Source organism: Emydura macquarii, unplaced genomic scaffold (genome assembly GCF_026122565.2).
Source record: "Emydura macquarii macquarii isolate MOO-44397 ecotype Brisbane River unplaced genomic scaffold, CSIRO-AGI_Emac_v2 contig_2994, whole genome shotgun sequence".
NCBI lineage: Eukaryota > Metazoa > Chordata > Testudines > Chelidae > Emydura > Emydura macquarii.
Window position 1 is genome coordinate 1,597,443 of NW_027133131.1, and position 14,105 is coordinate 1,611,547.

Below are 14,105 nucleotides of genomic sequence, written 5' to 3' on the forward strand. Positions count from 1 at the left end.
GAGGTAGCTGCATCCCTGGGGATAGCCCTCGTCCGTGAGATCCAGGGAGGCAGGCAGGTCATCGTCAGAGTTTACATTCCGAGTAGACAAGACCGAGAAGGATGAAGCCCAGGGGGGATGGTCATCTCCAGAGAGAGAAAGGGACTGGCCCAAGTTCTCTGAGGCTGCCAGTGGCACAGCTAGGAACTGAATCCAGATCTCTGGAGTCCCAGTTCAGTGCCTTCATCTTGGCCCTTTTTGTCTTGACCTAATTCCAACCTGGCTAATTCCATTCTGCCTTCCTAACCTTCTCCTGAAGCGTCCAGCAGAGATGGGATTCTCCTCCACTTCCTGTCCTAAACTGTTGCTGTGTGCTGTTAAACAGCTGATGCATCCTGCCCCAGAGGTGGCTGCATTTCAGTGCCACTGCTTGGATGCAGCCAGAAGGCCAACCTGGCTCTCATTTTGACAGGATCTAAATGAAAACATAACACAGAATCATTATTTAACTTTGTTCTAGTATCTTCACCTCTCTTTGTTCTCGGATCCTGGGTCCTTTCCCTGTGGTGCGTAACTAAAGCGAAGAACAAGCAGCTCGTCACAGTGGTTCACTAACTCAGCCCCCACGACAGCAGACCTGGACGTCACACCACGGCAGTGCTTCAGCGCAAAGCGAGGACGCTGGAGCCAACTCACACCACAATCGGGCCACGACAAAACCACATCAGATTGTGTCCAGACGTCACCTCCACACCCTGACACGGCCTGGCCAAGCTGCCCCCCGAAGTACCACCGCCCGGCTCAGGGTACTGCAAAAGGTGGCGCACACGTTGTGCGACGTGAACGCTGCAGTGCTTCAGGGGGCGGGTGTCAGATTCTGTCACCGCATCCCCGGGTTAGCAGCGCTGCCAAAAACGTCGCTGCTCTGGTGACAGGGCGTCCACACCGGCACCGGGTGAGCTCAGGGCGTGAGGTGCCAGAGCAACACCCCCTCCAGACATGTCCCTGGATTGCCTCAAAACGCCACTTCGCACCATGCTGCCCGCCCCTGCCCCCCCACCTGCAACCCCCAGTGCAACCGCCCCCCGCCGCAACCCCCCAACCGCCCCCACACTGCAACCCCCCACTGCAACCGTCCCCCCGCCGCAACCCCCCAGTGCAACCGCCCCCACACTGCATCCCCCCAGTGCAACCGTCCCCACACTGCAACCTCCCAGTGCAACCGTCCCCCCGCCGCAACCCCCCAGTGCAACCGCAACCCCCCAGTGCAACCGTCCCCACACTGCATCCCCCCAGTGCAACCGCCCCCCGCCGCAACCCCCACACCGTCCCCACACTGCAACCCCCCAGTGCAACCGCCCCCCCGCCGCAACCCCCCAGTGCAACCGCCCCCCCGCCGCATCCCCCCAGTGCAACCGCCCCCCCGCCGCAACCCCCCAGTGCAACCGTCCCCACCTGCCCCCCGCAACCGTCCCCACACTGCATCCCCCAGTGCAACCGCCCCCGCCGCAACCCCCCAGTGCAACCGCCGCCACACTGCATCCCCCCAGTGCAACCGCCCCCCCCCGCATCCCCCCAGTGCCAATCGCCCCCGCCACATCCCCCCAATGCCAACTGCCCCCCTCCGCATCCCCCCCCCCGGTACCAAACGCCCCAGGCTGCATCCCCCCATCCCCCCATCCCGTTTATCCCGCCAGGGGGCGACATTCCCCCGCCAGCGGCCTCGAGTCGGGCGCCGCCCCCTGTTGCGGGGGGACGGGCGGGGGGAGGGGGGGAGGGGCCGGCCCGTCACGTGGCGGCGGGCGAAGTCACATGACCCCGCGGCGGAGCGGCCCGGCTCGGCCCGGCCCGGCCATGCTGTCCCGGCTGCTGCGCGAGCACCAGGCCAAGCAGGGCGAGCGCCGCGAGCTGCAAGGTGAGACCCTCCCCCCCGGAGCCGCGCCCTCCCGCCGCGGCCTAGCGCCCTGCCGGAAGCCCCGGCCTCGAGTGGGGGGCGGCGTCTCCATGGCAACCTGCTCCCGGGACCAGGGCCGGTTCCAGTTGGCGGCGGGGGGGGGAACACACTGGAGCGGGCCGAGCCGCCCCGCCATGGCGCAGCGTGATGGCGTCACTGACGTCCTCGTGACATCATCAGTGTGCGAGGTGACGTCACGTGCCCTGGGGACGCGCTATGGCTCTGTTTCTGTTCTCGTGACGTCACCCGGTGAGGGTGACGTGCCCTGGCAGACCCCCAGGGCGCCCTGGCTGTTCTGGTGACATCATGCTATGACATCACCTGTTCTTCTGACATCACGGGGCAGGGGCTGACCCGGCACCAGGCCTGTCCTTCAGCCCCAACCCACCCGCCCCTTTGCAGCCTGGCTTCCCGGGGGGCTGGGAGGTTTGGCCCTGGTTTGCAGGTGGGGAAACTGAGGCATGGTGCTGGGATGTGGCTCTCCCAAGGTCGTGCAGTGAATCAGTGGCAGGGCTGGAATCCAAACCGGGGAGTCCTGGCTCCTTCCTCCAGTCTAACCACAAACCCCATGTCCTCCTGGAGCTGGGCAGAGAACCCAGGAGTCCTGCTCTAACCCCCTAGACCCTGCCCTCCTCACCCCAGAGCCAGGGCTGGATTCCAGGAGCCCCAACTCCCATTTCCCTCCCTCCCCTGCTCTAACCACGAGCTCCCTCTGCCTCTGGAACTGGAAGAGGACTTAAGCTTTGATGGTATTTCCCAGGCCACCCAGCAACCTCGTTTTGATTGATGCCCTGGGAAAGGCTCGGTTGACCGTTGTGGTCCAGAGCGCCACTTCCGCTGGGCATCGGGGGGAGGGGCATGTGCCACGGCCACCACCCCAGGGGTTCATCCCTGCCTCGTCCTCATGCTTTTCATGGGCAACCCCTGCCACTGCACGAGCTTGTCTGCGCAGTTGCACTGCCAGGATCAGTGCTGGCAGGTGAACATCTGTAAAGGGTCAGTCGGTTTGGGCCCTCTGTCTCCCTTAAAGCTGCCCCGTGAGATGGTGCCAACACTGAGCAACCTGGGCCTTTCTCTTGCAGAGAGGAGGCGGCGAGAGGCCATTGCTGCAGCCACGTCCCTGACCGAGGCCCTGATGGACCATCTCAACGTAGGGTAAGGGGCAAATCACCACCTTAGCAGGAAAGCCCCATTATGGCTGGGGCATGCAGCCCCCCACCCACCTGCGTGGCTCAGTGCTGCTCCTCTGAGCCCTGCGGATGGGAGATGAAACCTTTTGTCCTGGCCAGTCCCGCCCAGGCTGGCAGTGACCAAAAGTTGTTGCTGTTTGATGGCTATTTAGTGGCCTGGGAGTCATGAGTTCTCAGGCCTCAGACCACAGCTAAGTGGGGCTAGCGAAGCGCTTTTGTGGGGTGGATGCCCTAGTTGGCCCCTTTGCATCACAGAGACCGAGGACTGAATGGGCCCCGATCCCCCTCTCCCACCCAGGGGAGGGGGGAAGCTGGTTGACTGAGATGGTCCTAGGCCTGTGTCTCCAGGACTCTGAATCCTGCAGTTCTGATCAGCATTGAAACTCACGCTCAGGGTTTCCAGCCCAGGGGGGTGGAGGGTCCTGCTCTGTGTCCTGCTCAGGGACATACCTGCCCGGCCCCACTGGGCTCCCGCTGGGGCTGTGTGGCTAAAAGCCTCTGAAAACCAGAGCCCCAAAAGACTCCTCAGCATCCAAGTGGGGTCGGTGCTCCCTGAATGGGCCAGCTATCTGCTGGTACCTGGGGAATATCCCCCACCACCCGAGTGTGGGAAGCGGCTCGGCAGAGGGACCGTACGGCCGTGCTCGGAGCTCGGGCTGCGTGAAGCAATGAGGCAGCTCTGCTCATCGAGGCGTGGGCGCTGTGTCGGGAAGAGAGCGTGACGCATGGGTCCTGAGCTGCTAGCCGCTTCCTCCATGGGCCCCCGGCCAGGAGGCCTCTTGCCCAGGGCTGGTTGCTGGGAAACGGCCCCTGGCTTTCCCCACAGCAAAGGCCTGAAAGGGCTCGGGTCAGCCTCTTGTCTCGGGTCCCCGGCGGCTCCGAGAGGCGGCAGGGCCCCGCCTTTCACTGCAGAGCCGGCCAAACCTTTACAAGCCCCCCCGTGGTTAACGAGGTGCTGATCCTGCAAAGTGGCCAGCTCTCCACTCGCCCACAGGCTTCCGGGGCAGCCTGGAGCTGACTTGCCAGGGGGCTGAGGAGCTGGGGGTCCTGGCTGCCAGCGCTCTGTCCCCGTATGCTCCGGGCGTGCGGCGCCCCGGCAGCCTCCTGCGACACAAACTTGTCTAAGCTGGGCTCGGCCCAAGCTCGCCCCTGCAGGGAGCTCCCAGTCCCGCCTCCCCCGCTGCGTTCTGGGCACACACGGTGCCCAGTGTGCCGCCCTTCACCTGCCCGTGCTGCCCGGCCTGCTGAGAACCAGACGCTCCCAGGGCCTGGTAATGGTTCCCAGATGCTGCCGAGCCGCTAATCTGCTCCGGCTTGGGAACTTCCCCGGCCAGAGACTCCCAGCGCCTGCGTCCGCTCCTCTCCCCCGGGTGTGCTCCCCCGAGCCCTGCCCCATCCCGGCTCTCTGGACCCCAGCCAGCCCCTGGGACTCCCTGCACTGAAAGGCCGGGGGGGGGGGGGGACACACAACATGGAGGGTGTATCTCCCAGCACACGGGGGGTGCGCACAGAGCGTCCCAGGAGCTGATCAGCCTCCTGCCCTGCCCAGGGTGGCCCAGGCCTACGTGAACCAAAGGAAGCTGGACCACGAGGTGAAGACGCTGCAGATCCAAGCCGCCCAGTTCGCCAAGCAGACGGGCCAGTGGATCAGCATGGTGGAGAACTTCAACCAGGCGCTCAAGGTCAGTCTGCCCTGCCCCGCCCCTGCCTAGGACGGCCTAGGAGGGGCAGATCTTTGCCCAGCCGCCCCCGGCCACCCTGAGGGCAGAGAAACCACCAGGCAACCTACGCAGGGCATAGGAAGGTTAAACTCCCTCTCACGCACCAGGCGGCTGCCCTGGAGAGATCAGGAAAGGCACCCCCGCGGGGTCTCCAGAGCCCCGCCCTACGATGGGGCGCGCAGTCCTGTCAGCTGGGGGCCAAGGGGGCTCTGGTTTCCCTGGGAGAGGACCAGACGGCCCTCGGCTGTTGGGCACGGACATGGTGGGGGGCAGGGAGGGGATGGCACTGGGCTGGGGTAGGCAGATGCTTGGTGCCAGTTCTGCTGACACAGGCCCTGGGACCCTCCAGGGCCTTGCCCCTCTCCCTGTGCCCCCCCGTCACGCGGGCGTTGGCGTCCCCCCCGCCCCCTCCCGACGCCGTCTGATTAGAGCCGTTTGTTCAGGGCTTATTCTCCCTCCGGCAGAGAATCAGCCCATTGAGCTTGGCTTGACCTGAGCGCTCAAAGCCGTCTTTGTGCCAGGCGGCCGTGGGGGGCGGCGGGACGGCGCTCCTCGCCGCACAAAGGCGGAGCTGCCCGCCGTGCCCCACGCTGGTGCCTGACTCCTCCCCTTCTCCCACCCCATGGCACCAGCCTGGCCGTGCGCCCCGTTCCACCCCCCTCCCGGCCTTGCCCACCTGCAGCCTTGGTGCCGGACGTCCCGTCTGCCTGGGGTGGGGCGGTGCTGGCGATGCCAGGAGCCTTCCCTGCCACCGTGGAGAGGCTGCTCGGCGTCACGCTCCTGGGTCCTGCATTTGCTGGCTCCAGGCCCCGCCTGCGCCACTTAATGGGGCGGCGGGTGGGGAGCGAGGGGCCCCGGCAGAGCTGTGGGGTGACCCCACGGGCAGTAGCGCCCCCTGCGGGTCTCGCACTCCTGCTCACACTCCCGGCCCCGGGGCCCACGGGCTGTGCACAGTGCCGACACACACAGGCGGAGCGCGCCACCTGCTGGCCAGCGGGGAGAAAGGCAGCCTGTGCACCCACAGCCCCACACGTGTGGGCCCCATGGCAGCAGGGGGGACGGGGTGCCTAGCCCCCCGGGGAGGCGGCTACCCAAGCCGCGCAGGCAGGGCCCTCATGTCTCCTCTCCCCCGGCGGCAGGAGATCGGCGACGTGGAGAACTGGGCGCGCAGCATCGAGATGGACATGCGGACGATCGCCACTGCCCTGGAGTACGTCTACAAGGGGCAGCTGCAGCCCTCCGCTCCCTGAACCCCCGCCAGACCGGAGCGGGGCCCGCACCTCGGCCCGGCTGTCATGCTCTCTGCCCCACGGACTCTGCCACCACCGGGACCACCCCTCTCTGCCTGCCCAGAGCCGGCTGGGCTAACTAGGCCCCCGTCTGCTAGCCCGGCTGGCTCTCTGGGGGGATTCCCCTGCTGACCCTCACCTGGCACTGACGCAGGGGAAGCGTCTGGCCGCAGCTCAGCGGTAACGTCCCTGGGAAGCATGGAAGAAACGTCCCATCCTGCATTGCACCTGCCTCTGCCTCTGCCTCTGCCGTGCTGTGTGTCTGCAGCCGGCGGGAGGGCGTTGGCGTCTCCCGCCCCCGACGCTCTGCGCTGAGCCTGGGGGCTGCTGGGCCGTCTTGTGCCCTGCCACAGGGGGAGCTGTTGGGGGTAGGCCCTGCTGCCCCCTTAGCCTGCACCTGGCCTGCAGGTCACCTGCCCCTGTGCTGAGCAGCCCGCAGCAGGGGGCTTGGGCATAGGGCGGCTGCGGGAGGGGGGGATGGCGAGTGGGGATGCAAGCGCCCTGGCGTAGCGCGGCAGGGGAGCCGGGCTGGGGAATGGAATAAAACGCATCCGTCAAACCAGCGCAGGCGGCGTGTGGGAGCCTCTGTCAGGGCAGAGGAGCTGGGCAGGGCGTGGAACCCGGCCTCTCCTGGGGGGGGGGGCGCTGTGGTGATGGGGCAGCAGCGCTGTGTGGGGCTGGGAGCCTGCCTGGGGCCGGGGGAGGTTAATGCTGGATCATGGTTCCCCCCCCCAAGCTCTTTCACACTTAAAATCTGCCTGTGGGGCACCTCGTCAGCCCGGACAAAGGAGCCGCCTGAGCCGGGCACGCGCTAATCCCCCCCAACCGCCTGCTCGGCCTGTGCTCCCTGCTGCCCCCAACGTCCAACCCCCAGCTGGTGGGGCCCAGGGCGGGGGGTGCTTCCTGCTCTGCACCGAGCCACTGGGGGTGTCCTCTGCCAGCCAGGGGTGTGTGAGCTGCCCCCACCCCTCCCCACGGCCAGGTTTGGTCCATGACCTTTCCCCCCAGCCTCCCTCTTTGAAAGGAACTGGTGGGGGGGGGACGGGGACTGACCTGTCCAGCGTGTCCTGGCTTCTCTTTGCTGCCATTGTCCCTGTGTGTGAGGAGGGGGGAGGGAACTCAATGGCCATTGGGGAATTCAGCCTAAGGAGCCCATTGTACAGCTGGGGAAACTGAGGCACAGAGCAACTGTGCACCTAGTCAGAGCAGAGCTGGGATAGAACCCAGCTGGCTGTCTGCTCTAACCACTAGCCCCCACGCCCCTCCCAGCGCTGGGGAGAGAACCCAGGAGTCTTGGTTCCCAGCCCCCCCCAACCACTAGCCCCCACCCCCTCGGTCTAGACCCCAGGCTTGTGCTTCAACCCAGACGCTGCCACCCTCCGATCCCCAGCTCCCTTGCCCGCCTGGGCGCCCGGCGGCACCAGCAGCAGCTGCAGTAAGTGGGGTGACGTTACAGCCCCCCAGCATCGAGCACGTCAATGGCTCAGCAACGCAGCAGCCCCACCCGCCAGGCCCCCTCCCCTGCCCTCACCCCTTCACTCACCTTCCCACGGCTTGGCCCTGCCACCCAGAACCCCCCTTACCACCTCCCCGCCTGCCTCGGGTGCGTGTCTGCCCCCCCCCCGCCTGGGGGAGTCTGGGGTGCCCTCCCCACGTGGGTGCAGCGCCCCAGCGCTGCCTCCTGCCCCCACCTGGTGCAGAGCCGGGCCCGGGTCCTGAGGGGGCGGGGGGGCCGCTGCAGCCGGAGTTAAGGCCGGGCCGGCAGGCCCCGCCCCGGAGGGGGCCCGGCTTGTCCCCGGACTTTGGCTGGCGGGAGGGAGCAGAACTCGCGGGACCCAGCCCCGGCTGCAGGCGCCGACTCGGCCGGTCCGGACAGCGGGGTGGTACGTAGGGCGAAGGCGGCGCCCCCCGAGCTGGGCTGGCACCGGGGGGGGGGCGCAGACCCTTGGGGGGCGATGGGCGTGGGGGGCAGAGTCAGTGCGCCCAGGAGATCACCCCCCCCCCCCCCCGGTGCCCGGGGGTCGCCCCAGCAGCTGTGGGGCTGGAAAGGCTGAGTGGGGCGGGCCGGGGGGAGGGCCAGCAGAGCTGCCCGTGGAGACTCGCTGTCAGGACGCCTGGGTTCCGTTCCCAGCCTGCCGGCGCTGCGCTGGGCCCGTGGGCGAGCCCCTCCCCCTGCTATGTGCCTCAGTTTACCCACCTGGAACTGGAAGCTCGTACCTACCTCTGGCAGCTGCTGGGGAAGGGCAACCTGCTGCCCAGCCCCTTCGGTGGTAGCCCGGCCCGTGCGGTACCTGTAACATAGATGGGGCAACCCGGACCGGGAGTGGGGGGGCTTAGCCACAGTCTGGGTGACCCCCCAGCGTAACCCCTGCTGTGCTAAGCCAGGCGCTCTGGTCCAGCTGCCAGGACTGGCGCGGGGCGAGGGCAGCCGCACGCCACGGGCACGACCTTGTTGGCCCTTTGCCTCCAGGAGATGAGTTTGGCAGGTCTCAGGCCCCGGCTGGCAGCCTCTGGGCTCTCCCCCTGGCCAGGTGGGCTAGGACAGCCTGGCCCGCTGTTAACGCCGGCACCCAGTGCCTGGCTCGCCTACGCTGGGCCCCCCCAGGGCAGACCCTGGGGTGAGAGTGGCGAAAAACTGAGTGGGGGTTGCTGGGCACCCTGCACCCCCCTCCCCACCCCGGGGAGAACTGGGATTGGGGGAGGGGGTGGCCCAGCCTCTGCCTGCAGCCCCTGGAGACGGCGCTGAACCTGGCCCAGCCTGTGCCAGTGCCGGGACCAAAGCCCGGCTCCCCAGGGCCCCCGCTGGGATTCTGGGTTACGAAACGTCCTGCCAGGCCAGGCCACTCACTGTTAAGGGGATTCAGGGGCATGGTGCCAATCCCCCTGGGTAATGCCTCCCATCCTCCGCCCAGCCACAGGGCAGCAGAGAACCACTGAAGGCACCGAGCGGCCAGTTCAGCTCTGCCTCCTAGGCCAGGGAAGGGGATGCACCCCACAGCCCTTCACTGAGGCTGCCCGCTGAGCCCCACGGCCCGGAGCCCTGATCTGGGTGTCCTGCAGCCTCTGGTGGCCAGGCTGGGTCCTCACTAACGGCCCTGCTCTGTTCACTCCCTCTGCCGCTCCTGGTGCCGGGCGAGCTGGCCCCTCGCTCTGACCCACGGCAGCTGTTCCTAGGGGCTCCCCCACGCCCCTTCCTGTCCCCAAACCGCTGTTTCCCCTCTGCCCAGGGGGGGCTCTCGGCTCCTCCCTGCTGCCCCCTAGCTCCATGGCACGGCCCTGGCGCAGCTCCCGGCACGACTCCACTAACCCTGTCCCGGGGGGGGGAGCAGGAGACGCGCCGGGCCAGGCACCGGCCCCCCCAGCCGGGTGGATTAGCAGGCTCGGCCGGACGCTCCCCGCGGGTCCCAGGGAGCTTAGAAAGCCCAGGGCCGGGGGCCGCCAGGGCTTTGGGAGGCTGAGCTCTGCCCTCGTGACTGCAGGCAGCGGACCAGCAGCCAGGTTCCTTCTGCCCGGCTCCTGCCCAGAGCCCCAGAGCCCAGGGGCACGTGGCGCAACCCTACAATAACAAACTGGGGGGGAGCAGCCCCCTTGCTCCTGTGGGGCTGGGAGCCAGGACTGACCTTTAGGCGCCTCCCTTCCCCTCGCTGTGCCTCAGTTTCTCCATCACTGTAAACAGGGAAGAGGCCGCATCTTCAAGTCCAGCACCCCCTCCCCCCTCCGTCCCCTCCCCACGGGAGCTGGGCGCCGGCTTCTGCCGTGCTGATCCCGGCTAATCCCAGCTCGCCCAGCTCATGCCCGTGGCCTAGTTTAGGCAGGTTGTCGCGGAGACCGGCCCCTGTGGTGGGGCAGGAGAGCCACGGCTGCGGGGGGCTCTTGGCCCCCCCGGGAAGGGTGGCTGTGGGGGGCACTGGGCCATGAGTCAGTCAGGACAGGGGTGGGGGGTTTCCGTGCAGAGCTGCCTAGCGGTAAGTGCCCTGTCTAGCCACGGGCTCGCCGGGGACGGGGCCAGGACTCCCCCCTTCCCCCCCGGTGCCTGCCCGAAGCTGGGGGACTTGGTGCGGGGGAGAGAGGCCTGGAAACAGACCTGCCCACTCAAGGCAAGCTCCTCCCCCCCACATCTCCCCTATGCCAGGCCCCCAGGCAGGGCGACCCCATCTCCCTTCCCTGCCCCACATCTCCCCCCACAGGCAGCTCTGGCCCCTTGGATCCTGCACCCAGAGCCCCCGACCCACACACAACAGCAAACCACAGCCCTAGGCCCCGCTGGCCGCCTGGGCACGGGCCCTGCCGCCCCCCAAAACTCACCTCCCACGGGGGCTGGGGGGCTGGGCTGGATTTGGCCAGAGGGGGGCAGATGGCCGAGAGGCTCCTGGCCCCTTCTAGACTCTGAGGAGCCTTTCAGAGCAGGGAGGGAACTAGAACTCCGGGCTTCCAGTCCCAGCTCCGGGAGGGAAGTGGGGACTAGTGGTTAGAGTGGGGAGCCAGGACACCTGGGTTCCCCCCAGCTCTCACGCCCCATGCTTGGCTTGCAGCTGCCAGCCATGTGGTTCTACGTGGGCCTGCTGTCCCTGCTCTGGGCCCTGGGCTGGTTCCTGCGGGACCGCCAGACCCTGCCCAGCTTCCGGGACAAGCACGTCTTCATCACGGGCTGCGACTCGGGCTTCGGGCACCTGCTGGCCAAGCGGCTGGACAAGAAGGGCTTCCGGGTGCTGGCCGGCTGCCTGACGCAGAAGGGCGCCGACAACCTGCAGCGCGGCAGCTCGCCCAGCCTCCGCGCCACCCTGCTCGACATCACCAGCACCGAGAGCATCCAGCGGGCCGTGGAGTGGGTGTGGGCAGAGGTGGGGGAGAAAGGTGAGCAGGGGGGGAGGGAAGCTCCTGGTGGGGGGCTGTGGGGATCGGGGCAGGAGCACTGGCTGGGGCGGGGCGGGGCGGGGCAGTGCAGGGCAGGGCAGGGGAGCTCCTGGCTCCCCCAGCCCAGCTCCCCCCTCTCCCTTCCAGGCCTCTTCGGGCTGGTGAATAACGCGGGGGTGGCCAACCCCATCGGCCCCACCGAGTGGATGCGGATCCAGGATTTCCGGCAGGTCCTGGCCGTCAACACCTTCGGCCTCATCGAGGTCACCCTCGCCTTCCTGCCGCTGCTGAAGCGGGCGCGGGGCCGCGTGGTCAACACGTCCAGCGTGCTGGGGCGGCTCTCGGCCAACGGGGGCGGCTACTGCATCTCCAAATACACCGTGGAGGCCTTCTCCGACAGCCTGCGGTGCGGTGCGCCGCGCCGGCCCCCCCCGCCTCCTGGCTATGCCAAGCAGATTCGCCCCTGGGAGGTGGCGCCCCCTCCAGGGCAGGCCACGATTACCCCCTTATCCCACCACTCCTAGGTAGGGTGGAGGGCGGGGAGCCAGGACTCCTGGGTTCTATCCCTGACTCTGGGCAGGATGTTAGGTCTAGTGGTTAGAGCAGGCCGGGGGGGGGGGGGGGAAGAGTGGCACCTTGGGAGCGTGGGTTCCCTACCCTGGACAAGGAGTTAATGCTCCATGAGCGCTCAGCTCTGTTCAGGATCAGGCCCATTGCCTCCCCCCCCACTCCGTTGCAGGTTCTCCCGGGGCTGGGGGAGGGTGGGCATTTACCCAGCAGGCTGTGCGGCAGCCCCCCCTCACTTTGGTGCCTTGCAGGCGGGACATGTACCACTTCGGGGTGCAGGTCTCCATCGTGGAGCCCGGCTTCTTCAAGACGGCCGTGACCAACCTGGAGACCATCGAGGCCGTGCTGCAGCAGCTGTGGGACCAGCTGGCACCCGAGGCCAAGCAGAGCTACGGCGAGGACTTCTTCCAAAAGTGTGAGTGCCGGGGCCCCGGGCCGGCCCGCTGGCACCCCCAGCTCTAACACGCAGAGCCGTGGGTCTGGGCCCCCTCCCCGCCCCCACCGTCCAGGGGCCTCTGCTGCTGGGTGGGGCAGGGCAAAGGCCGAGGGGGAATTGAGAATGTGGGGAACTGGGCTCATGCAAGAGGGCTGGCCGCTCTCCGGCCTTCACCTTGAGCCACTGGCTACGGGCCTCCCAGGCAAGTCACTTGCCTGCTACCCTGCCTCAGTTTCCCCAACTGCAGAACGGCTGGTGCCACCCACCTGCCAGGGGAGAGACAGTCAGCTGAGCCCCTGCACTCCCCACGGGGACTGCTCTGTGTCTCCCCCCCCCTCCCCCGGAGAATGTCACCGAGTGCTCTCCCCCCAGGTGCTGCAGAAGAGAAGTGAGGGGGAGGGGAGGGGAGGGGGACACGAGAAAAGAATCGTGGCCCTGATGCGACAGGAAGCCCAGTCCCGGCCGCTGCACATACGAGGGGAGCCGCCTTCACTGCCTGAGCTAGACCCCCCCCCCCCCCGGTGCTGCGTGGCTCCCCCGGTGCCTGAATCTCAGTGCCCGGCCCGACATCCTTGTCTAAACAGCCGCTGGCCCCCCCACCCGAGGTGGCTGCATCTCACCCCTGGCTGAATCCATCCCTCCTGGCTGGGGCCCCCTCACCACCCCCCCCTCGTCCCGCCCCCTCCAGACCTGAAGGTGCAGCGGCTCATCATGAACTTCATCTGCGACCCCGACCTGGGCAAGGTGACCAGCTGCATGGAGCACGCGCTGCAGGCCAAGCACCCCCGCACTCGCTACAGCGCCGGCTGGGACGCCAAGTTCCTGTGGCTGCCTGCCTCCTACCTGCCGGCCTGCGTGGTGGACCTCGTGCTGGCCACGATCCTGCCCAAACCGGCCCAGCGCGCCCGCTAGCGCCAGCCCTGGGAGGGGCACCGCCGCTGGGCTTAGCCCGAAGAATGGGACGAGGGCCCCCGGCGCCCCGCAGCCTGTTGGAAATAAACCAGCCCGCACCCCAGGACGCCAGCCCCTGGCCCGCTCGGCTCTGTTCCATTCCCCCAGGGGAGGGCTCTGGGAAAGTCGCGGCGCCAGGCGGGAGAGTGGGGCCCCTGGGCTGGGCAGAGGCAGCTGTGCCCACGCTGGCCCTGCCCCTTTTAACGGGCCAGCCCCACACTCCTGCAGCTCCCCCAGCCCCGAGGCGTGAACCAGCAAAGCTGGGGCCTGGATAGGTTCCCCTCCACCCCACAGGTGACCAGAAGGGTGCCCATCTGGGAGACAGCACCTGTCGTCTCCCCCAAGGCCCTCCCACTAGCACTTCAATGAGGGAGCAGGGGTGAGGCAGGCTCCAAGCAAACCTAAGTCCCCTTTGCTGGGTGGAGAGCACAGCTAGGGGCACCTGCCCCATCCAAGCACCAGGGAGCGAGCCACTCCCACTGGATGGGTGGCCCACAGGTGAGACGAGCTGCTGGGTCTCAGCTGCCTGTCCTGTCCACCAGCCTCAAGCAAGAAATGTATAGGTCACGGAGCACCCACTGCCTGGCCAGCGGGGGTGGGGGGGGGGGTGCAGAGACATAGCATGGCTGGGTGTCCCCTACGGCTGCCTGCACCTGCTGTGGGAGGGGGCAGAGGGGCTGGCAGGTGACCACAGCCCCACCACTGGCTGGCAGGGTGCCCCAGCGGCATCGGCCCCCCAGCCTCCCCGCCCTGGGGGCAGTTCCTCTCTGCTCCAAGGCCGCGACTGCAGCCCTTCCACCACGTGCCCCAGGCCAGGCCCCCGGGCCAGACCAGACAAGCAGGCGAGTTCCTGTTTACACCACACCGGCCAGCCCCGCGGAGCCAAACCCGGAGCCCTTTCGCCCAGCGAGCCGGGCGCCTGCACAGCCACCGTCCCTCAGGGCAGAACGACACCCCATAGCGCCGGGGGGCAGGTGAGCCCAGGGCTGCACTAGTGGGGGCTGCGGGTCTGGAGTGAGGGACGCTGGCAAAGCTCGCCGGGGGGGGGGGGGGGGGGGCCCAGGACTAACTATGGCAGAGGTGGAAATGACGCACACGCGCATGCACACACGCACACACACAAGTGCTGGGCCCCGCCCCAGGAGCCCACAGGCACATCCTGCC

At 67.8% G+C, this 14,105-nt stretch overlaps 2 protein-coding genes across 2 annotated transcripts; both read left to right on the forward strand.

The window, feature by feature from the left end:
* Positions 1 to 1,766: 1,766 nt before the first annotated feature.
* BLOC1S1 (biogenesis of lysosomal organelles complex 1 subunit 1) lies at positions 1,767 to 6,640 on the forward strand. The gene is made up of 4 exons (XM_067529913.1): positions 1,767 to 1,894; positions 3,016 to 3,088; positions 4,673 to 4,805; positions 5,984 to 6,640. The coding sequence occupies exons 1-4, from the start codon at positions 1,792 to 1,794 to the stop codon at positions 6,092 to 6,094; spliced, it is 420 nt and encodes a 139-aa protein (XP_067386014.1). The 5' UTR covers positions 1,767 to 1,791; the 3' UTR covers positions 6,095 to 6,640.
* Positions 6,641 to 7,199: 559 nt separating this feature from the next.
* Positions 7,200 to 13,949, forward strand: RDH5 (retinol dehydrogenase 5). Its single transcript, XM_067529901.1, has 5 exons — positions 7,200 to 8,016; positions 10,666 to 10,987; positions 11,135 to 11,393; positions 11,806 to 11,969; positions 12,679 to 13,949. Exons 2-5 carry the CDS (start codon positions 10,675 to 10,677, stop codon positions 12,900 to 12,902), a joined length of 960 nt encoding a protein of 319 aa, XP_067386002.1. The 5' UTR covers positions 7,200 to 8,016; positions 10,666 to 10,674; the 3' UTR covers positions 12,903 to 13,949.
* The last annotated feature ends 156 nt before the right edge of the window (positions 13,950 to 14,105 follow it).

Coding starts and splice junctions, on each gene's coding strand:
- BLOC1S1 (XM_067529913.1), top strand. CDS start 1,792: ATGACCCCGCGGCGGAGCGGCCCGGCTCGGCCCGGCCCGGCCATGCTG. Junction 1,895..3,015: donor CGAGCGCCGCGAGCTGCAAG/GTGAGACCCTCC, acceptor TTTCTCTTGCAG/AGAGGAGGCGGCGAGAGGCC. Junction 3,089..4,672: donor ATGGACCATCTCAACGTAGG/GTAAGGGGCAAA, acceptor TGCCCTGCCCAG/GGTGGCCCAGGCCTACGTGA.
- RDH5 (XM_067529901.1), top strand. CDS start 10,675: ATGTGGTTCTACGTGGGCCTGCTGTCCCTGCTCTGGGCCCTGGGCTGG. Junction 11,394..11,805: donor GCCTTCTCCGACAGCCTGCG/GTGCGGTGCGCC, acceptor GGTGCCTTGCAG/GCGGGACATGTACCACTTCG. Junction 11,970..12,678: donor CGAGGACTTCTTCCAAAAGT/GTGAGTGCCGGG, acceptor CGCCCCCTCCAG/ACCTGAAGGTGCAGCGGCTC.